This window comes from Dreissena polymorpha, chromosome 13 (assembly GCF_020536995.1).
Source record: "Dreissena polymorpha isolate Duluth1 chromosome 13, UMN_Dpol_1.0, whole genome shotgun sequence".
Taxonomy (NCBI): Eukaryota; Metazoa; Mollusca; class Bivalvia; order Myida; family Dreissenidae; genus Dreissena; species Dreissena polymorpha.
Window position 1 is genome coordinate 24515066 of NC_068367.1, and position 20735 is coordinate 24535800.

Below are 20735 nucleotides of genomic sequence, written 5' to 3' on the forward strand. Positions count from 1 at the left end.
TGATGTTTTGGTATTTACTGCTTAATGCACCCCTGATCTTTAATAAATAAATATATGTTCCCAAGTGTGTCATCTAAATGAAGTTTAGAGAGAATGGCAGATTTATAATGAAGATACACTGAAGGTAGTAAGTTGTATTGTAAATACTTGTGAATGTTTTCAATTTGAATAAGTGCAGCTAAAAATAAAACAATTAAGGCGTCAGTGGGTACTTGGGTGTGATAATACAAGTAAATGAAGAAGTAAATAAAAGTGACAAATTTGCTTTTCAGGTTAAGTAAATAGTTTAGATTACCATTGTCTTTAAAACTTCTTTGGAACCAAGCTGTATTTTTATGTCCCCCACTATAGTAGTGGGGGACATATTGTTTTTGCCCTGTCTGTTGGTTGGTCTGTTGGTTGGTTGGATTGCACCAACTTTAACATGATTTTGCAATAACTTTTGCTATATTGAATATAGCAACTTGATATTTGGCATGCATGTGTATCTCATGGAGCTGCACATTTTGAGTCGTGAAAGGTCACGGTCAAGGTCATCCTTCAAGGTCAGAGGTCAAATATATGTGGCCAAAATCGCTCATTTTATGAATACTTTTGCAATATTGAAGATAGCAACTTGATACTTGGCATGCATGTGTATCTCATGGAGATGCACATTTTGAGTGGTGAATGGTCAAGGTCATCCTTCAAGGTCAGAGGTCAAATATATGTGGCCCAAATCGCTTATTTTATGAATACTTTTGCAATATTGAAGATAGCAACTTGATATTTGGCATGCATGTGTAACTTATGGAGCTGCACATTTTGAGAGGTCAAGGTCAAGGTCATCCTTCAAGGTCAGAGGTCAAATATATGTGGCCCAAATCGCTTATTTTATGAATACTTTTGCAATATTGAAGATAGCAACTTGATATTTGGCATGCATGTGTATCTCATGGAGCTGCACATTATGAGTGGTGAAAGGTCAAGGTCAACCTTCTAGGTCAAATATATGGGTCAAAATTGCTCATGTAATGTAACTTCTGCAATATTGAAGCTAGCAATTTTATATTTGACATGCATGTGTATCTCATGGAGCTGCACATTTTGAGTGGTGAAGGGTCAAGGTCAAGGTCATCCTTCAAGGTCAAATGTCATATAGGGGGACATTGTGTTTCACAAACACATCTTGTTGAGAATATTGTTAAATTGAATTCATGCAATCTGCATCTGCTTGTAAATTTAACCAATTAATGCATAGCATCTAGAAAGAAGGCCTTGGCAAACAGCATAGACCCAGATGAGACGCTGCATGATGCGGCATCTCATCAGGGTCTGCGCTGTTTGATTAAAGGAATTTCTGTAAGAAATATTCTTAATATAAATATACTAGACATCCCTAATTTTGGAAATAAATTGATCCAATTTAGAAGGATGGGAGAGTCCACTAGGCATAAATGGGTTAATAGTTGCATTTTTGTGTCCCAGAACTCTTATTGATGTGGATTTCTATTATTGAAATAGCACTCAGTACGCTGGGATATATATTATTCATTGCGCGAAATGTATCCTTAGTAATTCCCACCACAATTAATTGCTAAGGTTTCCAATAAATAGATAGGCTGTACATCTATTGAAGAATTGGCATGATTCAGCATTTCTGTCCAAACTTAACTTTTGATTCATCTCTCTGACAAGCAAGCAAGAGAAAGTTTCATTAATGTCTGTTCTTTGGTCATCAATTTAAATGATGGAATCAATATTGCCTACATTCAGCTTGGTCCCATGTATATCAATTTGCCTGAGCTTTATGGCATCTCTTGTAATTAAGAATCAGCTAAAAAGACATCAGTTCACAGATTTGACTTTTTTTACGACTGGGGTATTAAAATTATTTAAGTAATTTTCTAATAAAACTTCATTATAAATAGTTGAAAAATAGTTATTTAAGCTGGGAAAAAGATAAAATAAAAAATGCCTATCCTGGCAATTAACCCATTTATGCATAGCGTCTAGAAATAAGGCCTTGGCAAACAGTGTAGACCCAGATGAGACGCCGCTTGATGCGGTGTCTCATCAGGGTCTGCGCTGTTCGCTTAAAGGAATTCCTGTAAGAAATATTGTAAATACAGAAATAAATATTCTAGACATCCCTTATTTTGGAAATAAATTGATCCAATTTAGAAGGATGGGAGAGTCCACTAGGCATATATGGGTTAAACCAGAGACCTCTAATTTTTAAAGCAAAAGCTTTCTTTCTACAACAACCCCACGGAGATTTTTGATATGTGTATAATAGTTTTAACCCTACATGTATAAAGGTAATACAGGTTTTGCTATTATTCAGATGTATGTATTTACATAATTTCATGATAAAAAATGGATCCTCTCCAGGTGTTCACCATTGGTTAAGGCCACACACCTTGAAATGAAATACATGTTAATAAAAATATATAGATGCAATTTGGTAGTATGCAAAATTGTCATTAAATCTTTAGCCTAGTTAGCAAGTAATTTATTATTTTTCTTTAATTTTAAAACCGAAAGTAGGATTTCTATATGTATACGTATATTTCGAAAAACGCTATTATTTTTAAGTTTTAAAGCGCAAAATAGACGGATTTCTATCTTGTTACCACCAGTTATATTCTAATTGGCATAGATAAAATTAAATCTATAGCCTAGTTAGCAAGTAATTTATTATTTTTTAAATGGTACTGCTTTTAAAACCGAAAGTAGGATTTCTAGACGTATACGTACATTTCGACAAACGTGATTATTTTTAAGTTTTAAAGCGCAAAAAAGACGGATTTCTATCTTTTAACCACCAGATATATTCTAATTGGCATAGATAAAATATGTTTCTTATGTATACTTAAATTCACTATGCCATGTAGTTCATTTCAAGGTGTGTGGCTATAAGGGGGCCAAACTGATGTATAAGAACAAATAATCAAACATATAAGAAATATATTTAACTCTATGAATTTTGCATGCTTCTTAAAAGCAGACTTGTTTTGTTTTATTTTCATAATGTTGTAATGGAAATTCTGTTATATGCTTAAACAGTTTTGCAGTCCTTTTAATGATTGGGACATGTTTGTGTCACAAACTTCATGGGGTATCAGGTTTATGGGCTGCTTCATTTGAGACTCAAGATATATAAGACAATATGAGCTGCAGATTTTAGTTAAGCTTAAGAAATACTGAATAAAAGATATCTAAATTGAAGTATTGAAATGTTAAAATTGAGTGGTTGCATTTTGTTTGTATAAAATTAGACTTTGTTGTTTACTCCAAGGAATATTTGGGATCACACAGTTTAATACAAATAATTTAAACGTTGTTCATAAAAAAATGCATAAGAGAAATGCATTAACAACTTGAATCTCCCTTTCTAATGGCTTTATCTGAATTTTCTCTCAAGCTTTCAAGACAATATCATGTGAAATTTCAATGTCACAATAAAACACATTTTAGAATTTCAGTCTTTGTTTACAAAGTGGTGTTATGCTTCAATCAAATCTTCTGGAGGATTCTGCTGCATGATGTTTGTTTTTTTGCACATTGTTAAGTGAATGCATCATGTATGTGATAATGCAAGCATAGACAAGCTTAGACAGTCTTCTACTGGTGATAATGCAAGCTTAGACAAGCTTAGACAGTCTTCTACTGGTGATAATGCAAGCTTAGACAAGCTTAGACAGTCTTCTACTGGTGATAATGCAAGGACTGCAATTGAAAAGAGATATATTTTCCCTAGTTCCTTTAAGCCTGGAGATCTTAGGTCAGCTAATGAAGATGAAATTGTGATATGTATTAGAGATTTATAAAGAAATATAAATAGGTCTTTCAATGATGTTCAAGATATCAAGCTTAGTATGTTTACTATGTTTTGGTGTGTCTATTTTGTATGTTTGCTCATTTCTGCCTTATTGTTCTGGTGTGTCTTTTTTATATTTTTGTCATGTTTGCCATATTGTTCTGGTGTGTTGGCAGCTTTGCATGTAGGCAAGAGGACCAATCACCTAACGACAAATATACCTGCTCAAACGAGAACATGAAGGTTCCTTTTTGTTCTAGGGTTTTGTTGCGTTGTCCCCCTTCACAGCCGCCAACACCCCATGTCAGAAATCAAGAAATCAGCTTTTAACTTCCAGTAACATTTATCTAGGTTGTTGCTCAGTATGTGGACTGGAAGATGCCCTGACTTAAGATCTTCGTGATAATTGCTTCAGATTTGAGACTTTTCTTAAATTTGACATGAACAAAAGATACTTTGCAGTTAATGCCCCAAGTTATTAAACTTGCTTGATGTTCCCCCCTGTATCCTGTTTATCATAATCAATGTGTGAACACTGGTTCATATTATCAGGTCTCGCTGGGGCAACAGCAAGAACACGAGGGGCTCGTACTGCTACATCAAGGTTGGGGCCACGGTGGGAGACGTAGACACTCTGGCACAGCCCATCTGTGACAATAATGGCAAGGTGAGGCAGGCTCTAGTGTCCTGTACAGGACTTGTATTCATCCTGGCGTTGTGTCTTTAGATTCAGTATATTTAAAAACCCGTGTTTAACCCATTCATGCCTAGTGGACTCTGTCCCATCCTTCCAAATAAGATCAATTTATTTCCAAAGTTAGGGAAGTCTAGTTTATTTATTTCTGTATTTAGAATATTTCTTACAGAAATTCCTTTAAGCAAACAGCGTAGAACCAGGTGAGACGTTGCATTATGCGGCGTCTAATTGTGGTCTACACTGTTAGCCAAGACCTTTTTTCTAGACACTAGGCATAAATGGGTTAAAAAGCAATTCAATGATGGAGTTTGCAACTGTGGTATTTTCTTAACAATAGTATCCTGTATTGGACTCCACACATGGTCATTAACCCTTTGCATGCTGGGAAATTTGTTGTCTGCTAAAAGGTTGTCTGCTGAATTTGTAAAATTAGCATTTTCTTAGATTTTTTTCAAAGAATACTATCAGAATAGCAAACAGTTAGTATCCTGATGAGACACCACGTTCTGTTGCGTCTCATCTGGATCCAAACTGTTTGCAAAGGCCTTCAAAATTCGGTTCCAGCACTGAAAGAGCTAAACACCAGAAAGAACTGTCTAGTTGTCTAGTTGAAGAATTCCTGACCTGGCATTGTCTCCGCAGATTCTGTAAATGTGAAATACAATTACATGAATCAATTTGATGGTTGAGTGCACAACTGCTGTATCTTGTTACCAATACTATGACTGTTTTAAAATGTAAATACATTGGGAATATTACATTACTCATTGATAATGTGACATTGTATCCCACATGCTCCGTCGAGTTGTTGAATATAACATCGCACAACATCGCACATTATCAACTGTGCGAATCCATAGAAATACCAAATTACCACTTTTTCATGCACCTCCTTGCGATAAAAATAGTATTCTCTTGAAAACAACCTTTTTTTGTTGTAACATTAACAAGCAGACAAAAATATTGTGAAAAGATAGTCATTAAAACTTTGTATGACATTAAAATCAAATCTGTTTTTCAAAATATTGCTTGATACTTTAGGGACTTTTTGAAACTGGAAAAAGATTTCTCATTTTGAAATTGGGATTTTTTATCCTGTAGAGTATTTTTCTAAAGTGTACATACTCCCATCATTTAAGAAAGAATATTTAAAGGTATATAATAAAATAGTTTCAAAGTTGATTCACCCACATTCTATTGATAATAGATTGCACTTTTGCATTATTATAACCTAAATTGTCCAAGCATAATGTCTATATAGTTTTGATAAGATCAAGATTTTGGGGAATCCCTTGGCAATGTATTTGAAGTATTTCAGAATCCCTGAATATAACTGATTACAAGGAAGCCTACACTGATGATAACAGCAGTGTGTTTCATGATAATAGAACAGTCATCGTGAGATAATCAATCTACTTTCAGCTTGCATTCTATAGGAATGTTATATGATCAATATGATTTTGAATTTAAAAAATGTAACTAAAGTGTTTATATAAGCAGGATGAATAATTTGAATGAGCAATCGTAGAGGGCGCATGAATGATTTGTTTGAAGGCTAATGTTGTGTCGTGTTATAATGGATGATAATGCTTATTTAAAACTTAAACGAGAGTGTTCATGTGAGGTTATGAATTGCCCGTGATATCAGACAGTGTGTACTTTTGTACAAGCCGTTGTTATGGGTTTCATTGAGGGCTGTCTCTATTGAAATCAAGGGTTGCAATCAATCAAATGCAGAAAAAATGTCTACATAATATGCAGAAACACAGAGAATAATTTTTATTTATTCAATATGGTTAAAGTGCTTTAGCATCATAATACTTTAATGATGGTTTAGTTTGAGCATAAAACAAATACAATTCATGAAAGAAAAAACATAGGAGAAAAATGCACAAGACTTTTAGTGCTACTTTTCCTAACCCAAATTCCCCTTTCCCCCTAACCGGTTCAAAATGTTTGTTCTACAATAGAGTAATCATTATAAAACCAGCGGAAAACATTAATTTTGGATCTTAAAAAGCAGCTTGTCTTGTACAACGTGATAACAGAATCTGTTTTATTCTGATTAAATAGTGTTCATTAGGGAAGCACTAAAATGAAATTTTCTGCAAATGATCTTATAAGAGGAAGGAAAACATCAGGTAATTCCTGAGCGGCCTAGATTTCTGTTGTCAGACTCGGTGGCACAGCAAGTGCATGTTTGAATAGCGATTGATTGCCTTGTTTTGTTATCGGTAGATCAATACAGCCAGCCGGAGCTACTTCCACTTATTATCAAAAGCGTTTTGCCTCAATAATGAAGGAGCCTTGCCATAAACCTTGTAACTTATCTTGGACGTATATTCTTTTTTGTAAGTCTATTTATAGAATAGAACGAGTCTGTTGGTACAAACTTACCAAGCCTGAAATCCTTTAAAAAATACAAAATTTAATAACATTTATTTGACAAATATTTCTGATAAACTTGGCATATTTGATCATAATATTTATTATTACCAGCTAACATTAATAAATTTATAAACGAAAACAATGTGACTAGTCAGCATTCATGTTTTAGACCTTTTGATTAAGATCTTAATTTAAAAGATTTCAAATGTGAATAATATGTTTTTGTAAGCAAATATTTGACTGTCAGTCATGATTGATGTGGTGTTCAAAGAAATGTTCGCTTTTTAAATGTTATTTTCCGTAAAAATACCGTACAATATTTCCATGAGATGTAGATGCATCCATTTACCACTTGTAATAGCTGCTTACAGGTTAATAGGCAACTAAAATAAGATGTATGCAGTTATGGTATGTAAGGATTTAGGTTTACTAATTTTAAGCTTTTAAATTGAAGGTATATAAAAAATCAAGAGACTTCAATTCACAATTATCATATCTGCTTTTATGACATTTTTTGTTTTGTTTATTGTATATTGTTTTGCACTTGTCGGTCGGTCGGTCCGTCCGTCCACCGAATGGTTTCCGGATGATAACTCAAGAACGCTTACGCCTAGGATCATGAAACTTCATAGATACATTGATCATGACTTGCAGATGACCCCTATTGATTTTCAGGTCACTAGGTCAAAGGTCAAGGTCACAGTGACTCGACACAGAAAAATGGGTTTCGGATAACTCAAGAACGCTTACGCCTAGGATCATGAAACTTCATAGGTACATTGATCATGACTCGAAGATGATCCCTATTGATTTTCAGGTCACTAGGTCAAAGGTCAAGGTCACAGGAACTCGAACCAGTAAAATGGTTTCCGGATGATAACTCAAGAACGCTTACGCCTAGGATCATGAAACCTCATAGCTTCATTGATCATGACTCGCAGATGACCCTATTGATTTTTAGGTCACTTGGTCAAAGGTCAAGGTCACGGTGACTCGAAACAGTAAAATGGTTTCCGGATGATAACTCAAGAAAGCTTATGCCTAGGATCATGAAACTTCATAGGTACATTGATCATGACTGGCAGATGACCCCTATTGATTTTCAGCTCACTAGGTCAAAGGTCAAGGTCACAGTGACAAAAAATGTATTCACACAATGGCTGCCACTTCAACTGACAGCCCATATGGGGGGCATCCATGTTTTACAAACAGCCCTTGTTTAAATGAAGTCTCTATTTAGCAAAAATCCAATTAAGGCGGAAAGTGTCATCCCTTATTAGCCTGTGGGGACTGCACGGGCTATTCTGGGATGACACTTTACGCACAAGCATTAAGCCTCATTTTCTAAGAACGCGTCTCATATGGTTCTTGAAGTGTTATTCTTGTTAAAAAGGGAATCTGTAACCTTTTTAACATGACTTTGTAAATATCAGAATTGCTCACAATGAACGACAGTCCGAAAAATATACCCAGTACATGTTGAGAAAGAGTCTCAGTTTGGTTATTCTAGTTATATCTGGTCATGTCAAATTGTTTGTTTGTTTATCACTAAGGAATTAACCATCAGTTTAGACTGGTTTAAGGCGACAGTTCATTATTTATGTAACTGTGACATCAATAAGCAGTCTTACCCTATCACACAAACACTTACAAGACTCTTTTAGAATACAAAAATACATAGAAAATGCACAATCTATTATCACAGATCATGACTTGTGACAAACCAAATATGATAACATTTACTCAGTAATTCCCTCATGAAACTGAATTGCCTAATTTTGTCTTAAAGTTAATGCAGTCTGAATCAATACTGGAGACAGTGTTTGGTTAGATTAAGGATACAAAAAAAACTACCCATGGGCTCACTGTTTTGCTGTAAATTATCCAAAGTGCACACAAACAGTAGGCTTATTGAGTTATAAGTATCAAGTTTGTGTCTGCATGAAGAAACAAGGATGATGTTAAAATTCTTTGTAGTGAATATGATCTATGATGTTAAAAAAAATTGTAATGAATATGATCACTACTAAAGGAAGTTCAAGTTCAATTCAAAAAGCATAATATATTATGTATTTTTGTTAAATGCATGTGCAGTTTCGAAAAAACACTATTTTTCTGCACAAAGTCTTATACATTGAAGTATGTAAACAGCTAACAGGAAAATAACGGTAATTGGTTTAATTTGTTCCTAGAAAAAAGAGGAAATAAACTGGAGTAAGGATAGTAATGAACGCAACACATCCTGGTTTAATTCAATACATGACTGTACTGAGTGATTTATTGGTAACACTATCCTCTTTAATATTAATAATGCCAATGAAGCTGTTTGCTCTCTGTAAATCATTAATTTTGTTACGCAATAATTTAATGATAAAGATTGGTGAGGTCAATTTAGTTTTAGTTTTTAGCTCACCTGAGCACAACGTGCTCATGTAAAGCTTTTGTGATCGCCTTTTGTCCGTCGTCGGTCGTGCGTTGTGCGGCGTCAACATCTCACTTGTTAACTCTCTAGAGGCCACATTTATTGTCCAATCTTCATGAAATTTGGTCAGAAGATTGGTCTCAATGATATCTTGGATGAGTTCGAAAATGGTTACGTTTGCTTGAAAAACATGGCTTCCAAGGGGCGGGGCATTTTTCCTTATATGGCTATTATATGGCTATAGTAAAATCTTGTTAACACTCAAGAGGCCACATTTATTTCCAATCTTCATGAAACTTGGTCAGAAGATTCATCCCAATAATATCTTGGACGAGTTAGAAAATGATGCTGGTTGGTTGAAAAACATGGCCGCCAGGGGGCAGGGCATTTTTCCTTATATGGCTATAGTAAAACCTTGTTAACACTGTAGAGGCCACATTTATTTTCCGATCTTCATGAAACTTGCTCAGATGATTTGTCCCAATGATATCTTGGATGAGTTCAAAGTGGTAACCTTGGCTTGAAAAACATGGCTGCCAAGGGGTGGGGCATTTTTCCTTATATGGCTATATATGGCTATTGTAAAATCTTGTTAACTTTCTAGTTTGCTCAATCTTCATGAAATTTGGTCAGAACATTGGTTTCCTGTGTAGTAAAGTTTGGTTTTATTATGTCAATATTATGTGACATGTACTGTGTTATGTAATTTTTCATAACACAGAATTTTCATAGTTAACAAAACTGTTTTAGTCATTAACACTTATGATAAGCCTTTCAACTAAGAGATAACTGAAAGAAAGACAACATGTACATGATTTTGCAGTATTTATGCAGTATTTATCTCCCTTGTTTAACCTGGTTCAGTTATCTATTTCTAGTTCTGCTCTGGAATTTGGGAAGATATTGATCATTGATAAATGCACTGTTCTGAGGGAAAATTGACTACTCTGCCATTGATCTCTTCTGAACTTTATAAAATAAGCTGTTTTGGCTGATTTAAACACCTCTTGATGCTCTCTTGAAAAGTTAACAGCTCTTGAAAAAGGTTGAAATTTTTTAATAATTAAACTCTAAATTATTTTTTAACACAAGCATCAAGACATGTTGGCATTATTTTCTAAATTATTCTTATTATTTAGATTATTTTTATTTGGCATTTTCTTAATTAGAAAGACTATTCTATTTCAATAACTGTAGTAAATTTTTCTTATTTTTACATTTGATTCACTGAAGTTTCCTAATCTCCATAAATATTGTTCTTTAGATTAAATTAGACCTATTTTGTAAACTAGATTTTTGAAGCACTTTCTAGACTAACAGTAACTTATATTTATATCAGTTTTTTTTATACATATTTTGAACTTCTTTTAACATTCATTAAGGTATTTGCTGTATGTTGTTCATTTTTGTAACGATACTTAGATTCTTTAGACTTGGCTTGTACCTGTTCTTAATTTTCTGTCATTGTTCTTCATTTTTCGAGTTCTTGGAATAAAAATTAGTTAATTTTGTTAAAACTGCCTTGGTTTTCACTTATAAATAAATTCTTTGAGTGTATTTAGGTGTCCCTGACTGAACGCCTTTAGTTAATTGAATTACAACCAGTCAGTATATTCATCCTGACCGGAAATAAGATTTTGTAAAATAAATATTTCCGCATTACATAAGTGCTTACAAAGTTACATAACTTGTAACCGTCCTGTGACCGGTTCATTTGCGTAAGCGAAGTAGACCGCACTACCACACCTGGATAGGACAGTTGAGTTTGATAATGGTTTGGATCGGTAAAAAAACATGGCCGCCCGGAGGGAGGGGTCTTTTTCCTTATATTTATATAGTAAAAAAGCTTGTGAACACTCTAGAAGTCACATGTTTTGCCCGTTCATCATGAAATTTTGTCAAAACATTAGTTATGTGGATGTCTCGGACGGGTTTGAAAATGGTCGTGATCAGTGAAAAAACATGGCCACCAGGGAGTGGGGCAGTTTTCTTTATATGTATATAGTGACAACATGTGAACAGTCTAGAAGCAGCTTTTTTTCCCAATCTTCATGAAATTTGGACATATCTTGGAAGAGTTAAAAAATGGTTCAGGTCTGTTAAAAAAACATGGCCGCCAAGGAGCCATTTGTTGTTAATTCTTCATGATACTTGGTTAGAACATTTGTTCCATTGATATCTTGGGCTGCAAAGAACAGGTCATTTCTTTTTATCTCAGGTGAGCGACTTTGGGCCTTTCAGGCTCTCTTGTATTGTTTATGTATTGATAAGGAGTCAGTCAATTCATGTCTTTCAGCAAATGTTAGTGTGGAAGAAAACTACTCTATTTTTATATGTATTTGTTTACCGGTATGTCTTGTGAAAGTCTGTGAAGATACTTTCTTAATTTTTTATTGCTATTAATAAAACGGTAATGCATTTCTTTTCTTAATTAATGGCTTGAGTACACTAGTTTCTTAATGGCTTGAACGCTTTACATCCTTATCTAAAATCATCGTGCTATTTCTGTCAGTACCTTTAAGTACTTCCTTCTAGCACAAAACATGGTTTGACTCTGATTTTCACGATGTACATAAATAACGCAAGTAATTAAAGCGAAAAAGGAAGAAGGTTATACATGTGCATGACCTGTTTGTTCTACGATATGTTATACAACAAAAGTTTAGCGCTTATGTAATTGCACTCTCTACCTATGTAATTGGTTGTAGAGTGGCCTGATTATTCATGTATAACATTAGCTGTATAATGAAAGGGAGACAACATTTACCTATTGCATGCTGGGAAATTTGTCATCTGCTAAAATGTTGTCTGCTGAATTTCTAAAATTAGCATTTTCTTCGATTTTTTTTCAAAGAATACTATAAGAATAGCAAACAGTTTGGATCCTGATGAGACGCCACGTTCTGTGGCGTCTCATCTGGATCCAAACTGTTTGCAAAGGCCTTCAGAATTCAGTTCCAGCACTGAAAGAGTTAATAGATCGCTATGTAAGAGATTATTGACTTTGCTAATTAAAATATCACCTGAGAGCTTTTATCAGAAATGATAACACTGGTTATCCCTACCATTGCATCTAAATGTCTGGAAATAGTCAACAGAGTTTAGTATATTATGCTCATGCTAGGAAATATCAGAAAGTGATTTTATATTAGCCACGTTCTGAGAAAACTGGACATAATACATGTGCTTAATGAGTCGTCCCAGATTAGCCTGTGCAGTCTGCACAGGCTCATCAGGGTTGACACTTTCTGCTTAAACTAGATTTTCATTAAAAAGGGACTTCCTTTAAACGAAAAACACCATTAACGCGGAAAGTGTCGTCCCTGATTAGCCTGTGCGGACTGCACAGGCTAATCTTGGACGATACTTTACGCACATGCATTAAGCCCAGTTTTTTCAGAACAAGACTGATATGTTTATAGCTGTCTGTTTCATTTAAGATGTCATATAAACAGTTGATAATTATTGCTACAGCTAGATTTATCACCTTAAAACACAACTAATTAATGTTTAACAATTCCTAACAATCATTTCTGTTTTATAAAAACACCATATAATAAAAGAATAATAAACCAGTAGACGAACATAGATCTTTCTGCCCTTTTGATAGGATCTATTAGAGTAACCATTAAATATATAATATGTATAAGTAAGAGTAATATTGGTTCCCTAAAGCCTTGACTGTCAAAAAATTATGGCCAATAAATTGCAACATACTGGTACAACTGCCAATCATGCGTTCGTAGTAATGTCCACGGCTCCTAAGTCGCCACAGTGTGCTGGATAAGGTGTCGGCCCAGTGACCAGGTGGGGGAGGGGGGGTCTTGGGTTTGATACGCACTGTGGGAGTGTCATTTAGACATCCCCAAAAACAACCAAAGTACTGGTTCTAGCCAGAAAACTGAATCAAGAACGTTTCAATAAGCAATAGGCTTTCAATGTAATGAGCTAAAATTAATGTATAACTAATGGTTCCTATGACTTCTGTCCCTGTATGGGCCTTGTTCTAAGAAAACTGGGCTTAATGCTTTTCTTGAAACTAAAAATACCATAAAAGCGGAAAGTGTCGTCCCTGATTGGCCTGTGCTGACTGCACAGGCTAATCAGGGAAGACACTTTACGCACATGCATTAAGCACGACTCATATGGTTTCAGCCGCTGCTGCAGTTTGCAGGGGAGGCAACCCACTCGTCGTTCTACTCTACGACTCATGGGGCCTTGCTTACGGGACACAGAGAGGCCAAGCGTATACTGGATCTGTACGGCATTGCCAACTCTAAATGATGACAGCAACCGACCTAGCTACTCTCCACGTTAATAGTGTTGTGATCGTTGTCACAAGACTGGTGCACAAATAATGCTTATATACTGTGCACATTAACCCTTTGCATGCTGGGAAATTTGTCGTCTGCTGAATTTCTAAAATTAGCAGTTTCTTCGATTTTTTTCAAAAAATACTATCAGAACAGCAAACAGTTTGGATCCTGATGAGACACCACGTTCTGTGGCGTCTCATCTGGATCTAAACTGTTTGCAAAGGCCTTCAAAATTTTGTTTCAGCACTGAAAGAGTTAAGTTGATAAAATCAATTAAATTGAAAGGATGACAGTTATAAGACATGTGATAATGTAGCGTATCGACTGTCACCGAAGTCTGCAGTTATATGAGCAAAGATATTGCAAAATATATTATTATGAGCACGTGTTTTATTATGTATGATATAATTTACGTGTATATTAACTCTGTTTGATAGTACAAATGTGTATTAACATATGTTTGGTTTTAAATGTGTATTAACATATGTTTGGTATTTATTTTAAGGATTTATATTTTATGCAAAAGACACAACTGTAAAATGTACAGTACATGCAACACTTTGTTATGACTTCTTACTTGTAATTCACCCGTAGAATTCATTGTTATAATTGCAATCGTACACAAGTTTTTATCTTGCCTTTTTAATATGTATGTGATTTTTTACTGAAAGAATTTTAAGCAGATCATATGAAATTCTAAATTCATTTTACTGTACTGTAGTAATCAATAAATTAATTAATTTGATAATGATTTTTTTTCAAAGTGTGTTGTGCTCACCATATTCTGCCCCATTCCATTTCTGGGTTATTATGAGAATATGACACTAGGGTAAAATCTGCCTGTTGGTTATTGTTATCATTGCGAAATAGTAGCACATGCTTTAGTATGACGTTGGAATAACAATGTCAAACTCTCCATGAAAACTTTCAGGAAACATCAGAAAAGTTCTTCTTTTTAGCTTGGCTGTTTTCGGAGAAAACCCGAGGTATTGTCATAGCTAGCTCGGCGTCTGCCGTCCGCTGTCCACTGTGATAAAACCTTAACATTGGCTCTAAAATCAAAGTGCTTCCACCTACAACTTTGAAACTTCATATGTAGATGCACCTTGATGAGTTCTACACGCCACACCCATTTTTGGGTCACTAGGTTAAAGGTCAAGGTCACTGTGACCTCTAAAAAAAATAAAAAAATCTGACAAGCTTTCATTTATTTAAAACTGCATCCACAGCCGAGCGTTGGCACCCGTTATGCGGAGCTCTTATTTTAAATTTGGTATAGCTCCATTAGTTGTATGTCTTAAATTTGACTCGACTAAGTAAAACATGATTTTGTTTAAATTCAGTATAACATGGGTGTTTTCCTTGGCATTAAATTTGACACTATTCGTTCAACTTGATGATTATTTTGCATTGTGAATACTTTCATTTAAATGTTTAGAAAAAACATGTTTTGATTTCATGTGTTACTCATTAAAAGAAAATCTTGTATGCATTTTCTGGTTTTTTTAATGTTTTTGCTTTAATACAACACCATCACATGTTTAATTGTAATGTTATTTTTAAATAAAAGCAGCATATAACATATTGGTGATAAAAGACACAACATTAAAGAACATTTTGAGTAGGTATACAAATGTGTGTGCTAATTTGTGCAATTTCAGAGTTATGTTTTAATCTAGATGTCATATTTGTTTATTTTAATATAAATATCTATACACCTGTATACAGGAAATGATGTTTGTGTTTTTGTAGACTATGTGCTAAGTGCTTTTTGAAAGTATGATAGGAAATCAAGAGATTATGTGTTTCTTTTGTGACCATATAATATGTTGTTTGAACAATGCCATTTAAATATTCCTTTTGTGTAAAAGTTAGAACATTTACAGGTAGAGAACATTTACAGGTAGAAAATAGTTTGCCATTTTACTAATAGTCACATGATCATAATTTTCCAAGTACCTGTTATTAAAATTGTAGGTGTAAAAATGTGCTTTTTTCTTTAATTTTATATCAGACATTAATTTTGACGAATGATTTTTCGAATCAGTGATGAAAGCTGTTGATTCACTTGTTTTGAATGTTCAGACACGACTCATAATAATTCATATGACAAGATGTCAAGACAAATTAAATTGTTTTTATGTCCCCCACCGCTATAGTGGGGGACATATTGTTTTTGCCCTGTCTGTTGCTTTGTTTGTTTGTGTGTTTGTTTGCGTCAAACTTTAACATTTGCCATAACTTTTGCAATATTGAAGATAGCAACTTGATATTTGGCATGCATGTGTATCTCATGGAGCCGCACATTTTGAGTGGTGAAAGGTCAAGGTCACCCTTCAAGGTCAAATGTCAAATATATAGTCTCAAAGCAGCGCAGTAGGGGACATAGTGTTTCTGACAAACACATTTCTTGTTTGAAATTTGTTTTTGGAACATATAAACAAATAAAGTATTTTTTTTTTAATATATCAATGAGTCTCAATCAGAAATCAGAAATCATCATTTTTCTTAACTCAGGATGATTCGTATCCATTCGAATGAATGAAGCTACCCTTGGACAAGTGTCCATGAAAATGTAATTTTGGTATTCAACTGTTTTATTGAATTAGGTTTACATATTAAAAGACAAGTGTTGCTTTTTTTGTACAAGCATATGTTACCATAGATCTTCTATTTGTGTACACTGTGTTGTGTGATTATAGAAATCATACACCGTGTGCAACAGTGAACTAAATGTTTTTACTATCCCAGATATATCAATAATCATATAATTATATGATTGTCATGTAAATCCATTTCTGGGTTGAAGATTAAATTGTGTGTTGTTTTTACGATTGAAATATTTTGCTGATGTTTGATTTCATAATCTGCAACATTGCCCTTCTTTGATTGGCATAATCTTTTATGCTTTTATATTTATTTTTTGTTTGTTTTACTTTAGCAAGCGATATGTGCTGGCAGTTGCAAGATTATTGTATGTATATTATTTCATCAGATCAGAAACAAATGTAGAATTAATTGCAACTCAAAGAATATACTGCTCAAACATTTGAGTGTTGAGTGTAAAACTGTTCTATCCGCTCATAGTTTGTTTATGAGATACCCCAGTTTCACTTTCATAACGAGTTTTACACTTATTGGTCACATTTATTCATAATGCTTTTTCAAACTGCCTCATTTGGTCTGAACAAAACGCATATGTTTTTCCCATGAACATGTTTCCTCATTGCACAAGCAGATGTACCTGGTGTAAACTGCGCAAAAAAGAAATGTCAGCTGGTCATTCAGCTCTTGCAGTCTTTTGGTGTGTCTGTACAGCACACGTTAGTTTCATGATATTCCATGTGTATGATTTTAAACTGTATGTAATGTGTGATGAGATTATCTGTTGGATTTGTCTGCTTTTGCTTATAATAAAGAGTATCACTGTTATTTTGGGTGTTATAATTTAGCATACTTCATATGTCTTTTTAAGAATTAATAGCAGCATGTTAGAATTACCCAGTTACTTAGCCTTTAAGTGGTATTGACATTTTTTACTTTTATTTAGTTGTTGATTTTTTTCACTGTTTCATTTGCTAATTGGTGTTGTTTATAATATTCCTAAAATCATATTATTTCTGTTGTGCTATGTTTGGTGATTCCTTGTTTGTTTTAATATAGATATTCGTATAATATTAAAACTTCTATTTAAGTATGAATGTTATTACATGCGATTACAAAAAATAAATTAGATGTTGTAAGATTAACTTAATACACAAATCTGAATGCTGTATACCTCATGGCTTTATTATTCATGTGCACATGTATTTAAAATTGAGTGAGGAATGAACTTGAAGGCTTGGGTTTGTTGTCATGTGTTGTCATATGTGGCAGTCTGGTCCGGAGCTACCCCGGCAACTAATGAGACCACCAAATCTTTCGTGATTTTATAACGGCAAGTGTAGCTGCTGACCAGCTGGCCGCGCATTGCATAAGACCTAGTTTTGCATGACCCAGTTCTGTATGTTGGTTTTACAATTGTAATGTATTATTATGTGTTGGAACAATCTGGCTATTGTTTCAGTTTAACAGGAGTGTACAATTATATGCATTTTAAAATGATGGACATGGGTTAAATGGTCATAATGAAGTATATTGAAGTATACTGACCACAGTAAATACTGTAATATCAAAACTTAGTACATTTTGGTCATGTGAATTGACAATTATTGGGATTTAATTTTATCAGTACATCACTGTGATATGAGCCATATAGTTAATCATATGAGTCGCGTTCTGAGAAAACTGCAGTCCGCACAGGCTAATCAGGGACAACACTTTCGGCTTTTATGGTATTTTTCGTTTAAAGGAAGTATCTTCTACACTAAAATCCAGTTAAGGCGGAAGGTGTCGTCCCTGATTAGCCTGTGCAGACTACACAGGTTAATCTGGGATGACACTTTAGGCACATGCATTAAGCCCAGTTTTCTCAGAACAAGGCTCACATAGTTTGATGGTATGAACATTTGAATCATACTTAATGTGGTGTTTTTGAATGACATTAAAAATATTGTTGCAATTTACGCAGTTTGTTTCATCTGTAAATTTGACCCTTTGAGCACTAACTGCGCATTTTACAATGTTTGAAGATCAACCTCACTTACATCAGAACTTAAATTTATATTTTAATTAAATGAAGTGTAATTATGCCCCTCTTCGAAGAAGAGGGGGTATATTGTTTTTCACATGTCGGTCGGTCAGTCTGTCGGTCCATCCACCAGATGGTTTCCGGATGATAACTCAAGAACGCTTTGGCCTAGGATCATGAAACTTCATAGGTACATTGATCATGGCTGGCAGATGACCCCTATTGATTTTCAGGTCACTAGGTCAAAGGTCAAGGTCACAGTGACTCGAAATAGTAAAATGGTTTCCGGATGATAACTCAAAAATGCTTAGGCCTAGGATCATGAAACTTCATAGGAACATTGATCATGATTGGCAGATGACCCCTATTGATTTTCAGGTCACTAGGTCAAAGGTAAAGGTCACAGTGACTTGAAACAGTAAAATGGTTTCCGGATGATAACTCAAGAATGCTTATGCCTAGAATCATGAAACTTCATAGGTACATTGATAATGACAGGCAGATGACCCCTATTGATTTTCAGTTCACTAGGTCAAAGGTCAAGGTCACAGTGACTCGAAACAGTACAATGGTTCCTGATGATAACTCAAGAATAATTAGGCCTAGGATCATGAAACTTCATAGGTACATTGATCATGACTGGCAAATGACCCCTATTGTTTTTCAGGTCACTAAGTCAAAGGTCAAGGTCACAGTGACAAAAACGTATTCACACAATGGCTGCCACTACAACTGACAGCCTATATAGGGGGCATGCATGTTTTACAAACAGCCCTTGTTTTTAAATGAGTTTATTCAAACCTTGGATTTTTTGCAATTTTAAGATTGTTATAAACTTGTTGTAACATTGTATTTGGATAGAAAATAAAATATGTACACTGAAAGTTGATGTTTTGTTGTTGCTTCAACAAAGGCTATGTAAACATCGCGATGTTTACATGCTTGGACATTTCTTTATATTGCTCAGAATGTTTGTCCTGAAAATGTCCTGCATGTTTTGAGGTCATGACCATTTTGTTGGGTAGATTGCCCTGAACTTGTTTTGTAAAATTTCCCACGCCTTGCAATAAGATTGCTCAGTTTGGAAACTGGTTTTACAAACAAAATTTAACAGTGCAGGACATTTTATAGTTTGATACCAAAATTAACAGTGTGAACAGTCTATAGGCCATGAAACTTAGTCGGAACATTAATCTCAATAATATCTCAGCCAAGTTTGATATTGGATCATGTCTAATCTAACTAGGTCACAATTAAAAACTTTCCTGGAAGTATTGCTATAAATTAGAATCAAATTAATTTATTTCCAAGCTGCTTGGCATCTGCAACCATGTCTCTGCAACAAAATTATGTTTCCTGGCAGCCCTCTTTTCCCTTTGGGGTTCAAGCTGAGAGATTGCCTTGTTGTATTGGATGCAGGCATGCCAATGATTCGACTTATCCATTAACAATGTCTGAGAAGAATGACTTCTTCAATGGAATTCTGCTTGGTTATTCTCCATAAGTCTTTGTTAGTGATCTTGTCAGGCCAGCGGATCTTAAGGATGGTCTTGAGGTAGGTTTTGATGAAGACCTGGATTTCTTCATGGTGGAGATGATGGTTCTGATCTTGGTGTTTATACCAATGGCACTAGATCCCCAGATGTTTTTCACCAGATAGAAGGTTGCCTATGCTTTTCTGCTGCCGTTCCTGATTTCTAACAGTTTTTGCAAGGCTGTCCAGGATGCTGCTGATATAGGTGAAACTTTCTACTATTTGCAGCGCCTTGGGATGGGTGTGTAGTTGGATGCGTTGGTTTGAGCATCCTGCTCTTCCCTCTGTTGATGATGAAGCTGAGTATAGCTGAGTTGTCCACAAAGATGTTGGTCTTTTCCTGCATCTGTTGTTGGCTGTGAGAGAGTAGAGCCAGATTGTGGGCAAAGCCAAAGTTGTCCAACTGCTTTCAAAGAGTCTACTGGATAATGTTTTGCTTCTGGTCACTCTAGGTCGTCATGGCTCAGCTTATGGACAGCAGGAAGAGTAAAAATGAAACTATGCAGACTTTCCTCACTCATGGTATCTACTTCTAAGGTGTTGGTGAGCAGCCTGCCATTAAAAATTATGTTGGTCATCCCTTCATCGGACTTCCTGATGATGTTGGTGATCTTTTTTGGCACTGCGTTGTGTCTCAGAAGTCGTCAGAGGGACTGTCTGTCAAAGCTGTCAAATGCTTGTTCATTGTCAATGAAGTTGACGTAGTGGGATTAGTTTTAATGTAGGGATTGTTCTTGAATTTTGAACGATTCCCTCCGTTTCCAAGCCGGCTCGTTGGTCACAGAGATGTGTGTCTACAGCATTTATCATTCAGTTCAGCAGGATGCAAGGTAAATAGCGCTATACCTGGGTAGTTGTGGCAGAAACTGAGGTCTCCTTTATTGGGGAGCTTGATGAGGTAGCCCTTTTTCCGTTCTGTTGGTATTTCTTCTTCCCATGGTATGCT

At 35.0% G+C, this 20735-nt stretch overlaps 1 protein-coding gene across 1 annotated transcript in view; it reads left to right on the plus strand.

Moving 5' to 3' along the window:
- Nucleotides 1–19139, plus strand: part of LOC127856369 (peroxisomal N(1)-acetyl-spermine/spermidine oxidase-like) — a 102385-nt gene extending 83246 nt beyond the window's left edge. Inside the window, exons 4-5 of the mRNA XM_052392515.1 lie at nt 4355–4469; nt 13465–19139. Of these exons, the coding sequence (XP_052248475.1) occupies nt 4355–4469; nt 13465–13593 (244 nt within the window). The 3' untranslated portion in view covers nt 13594–19139. The remainder of the gene's footprint in view (nt 1–4354; nt 4470–13464) is intronic.
- Nucleotides 19140–20735: the final 1596 nt, after the last annotated feature.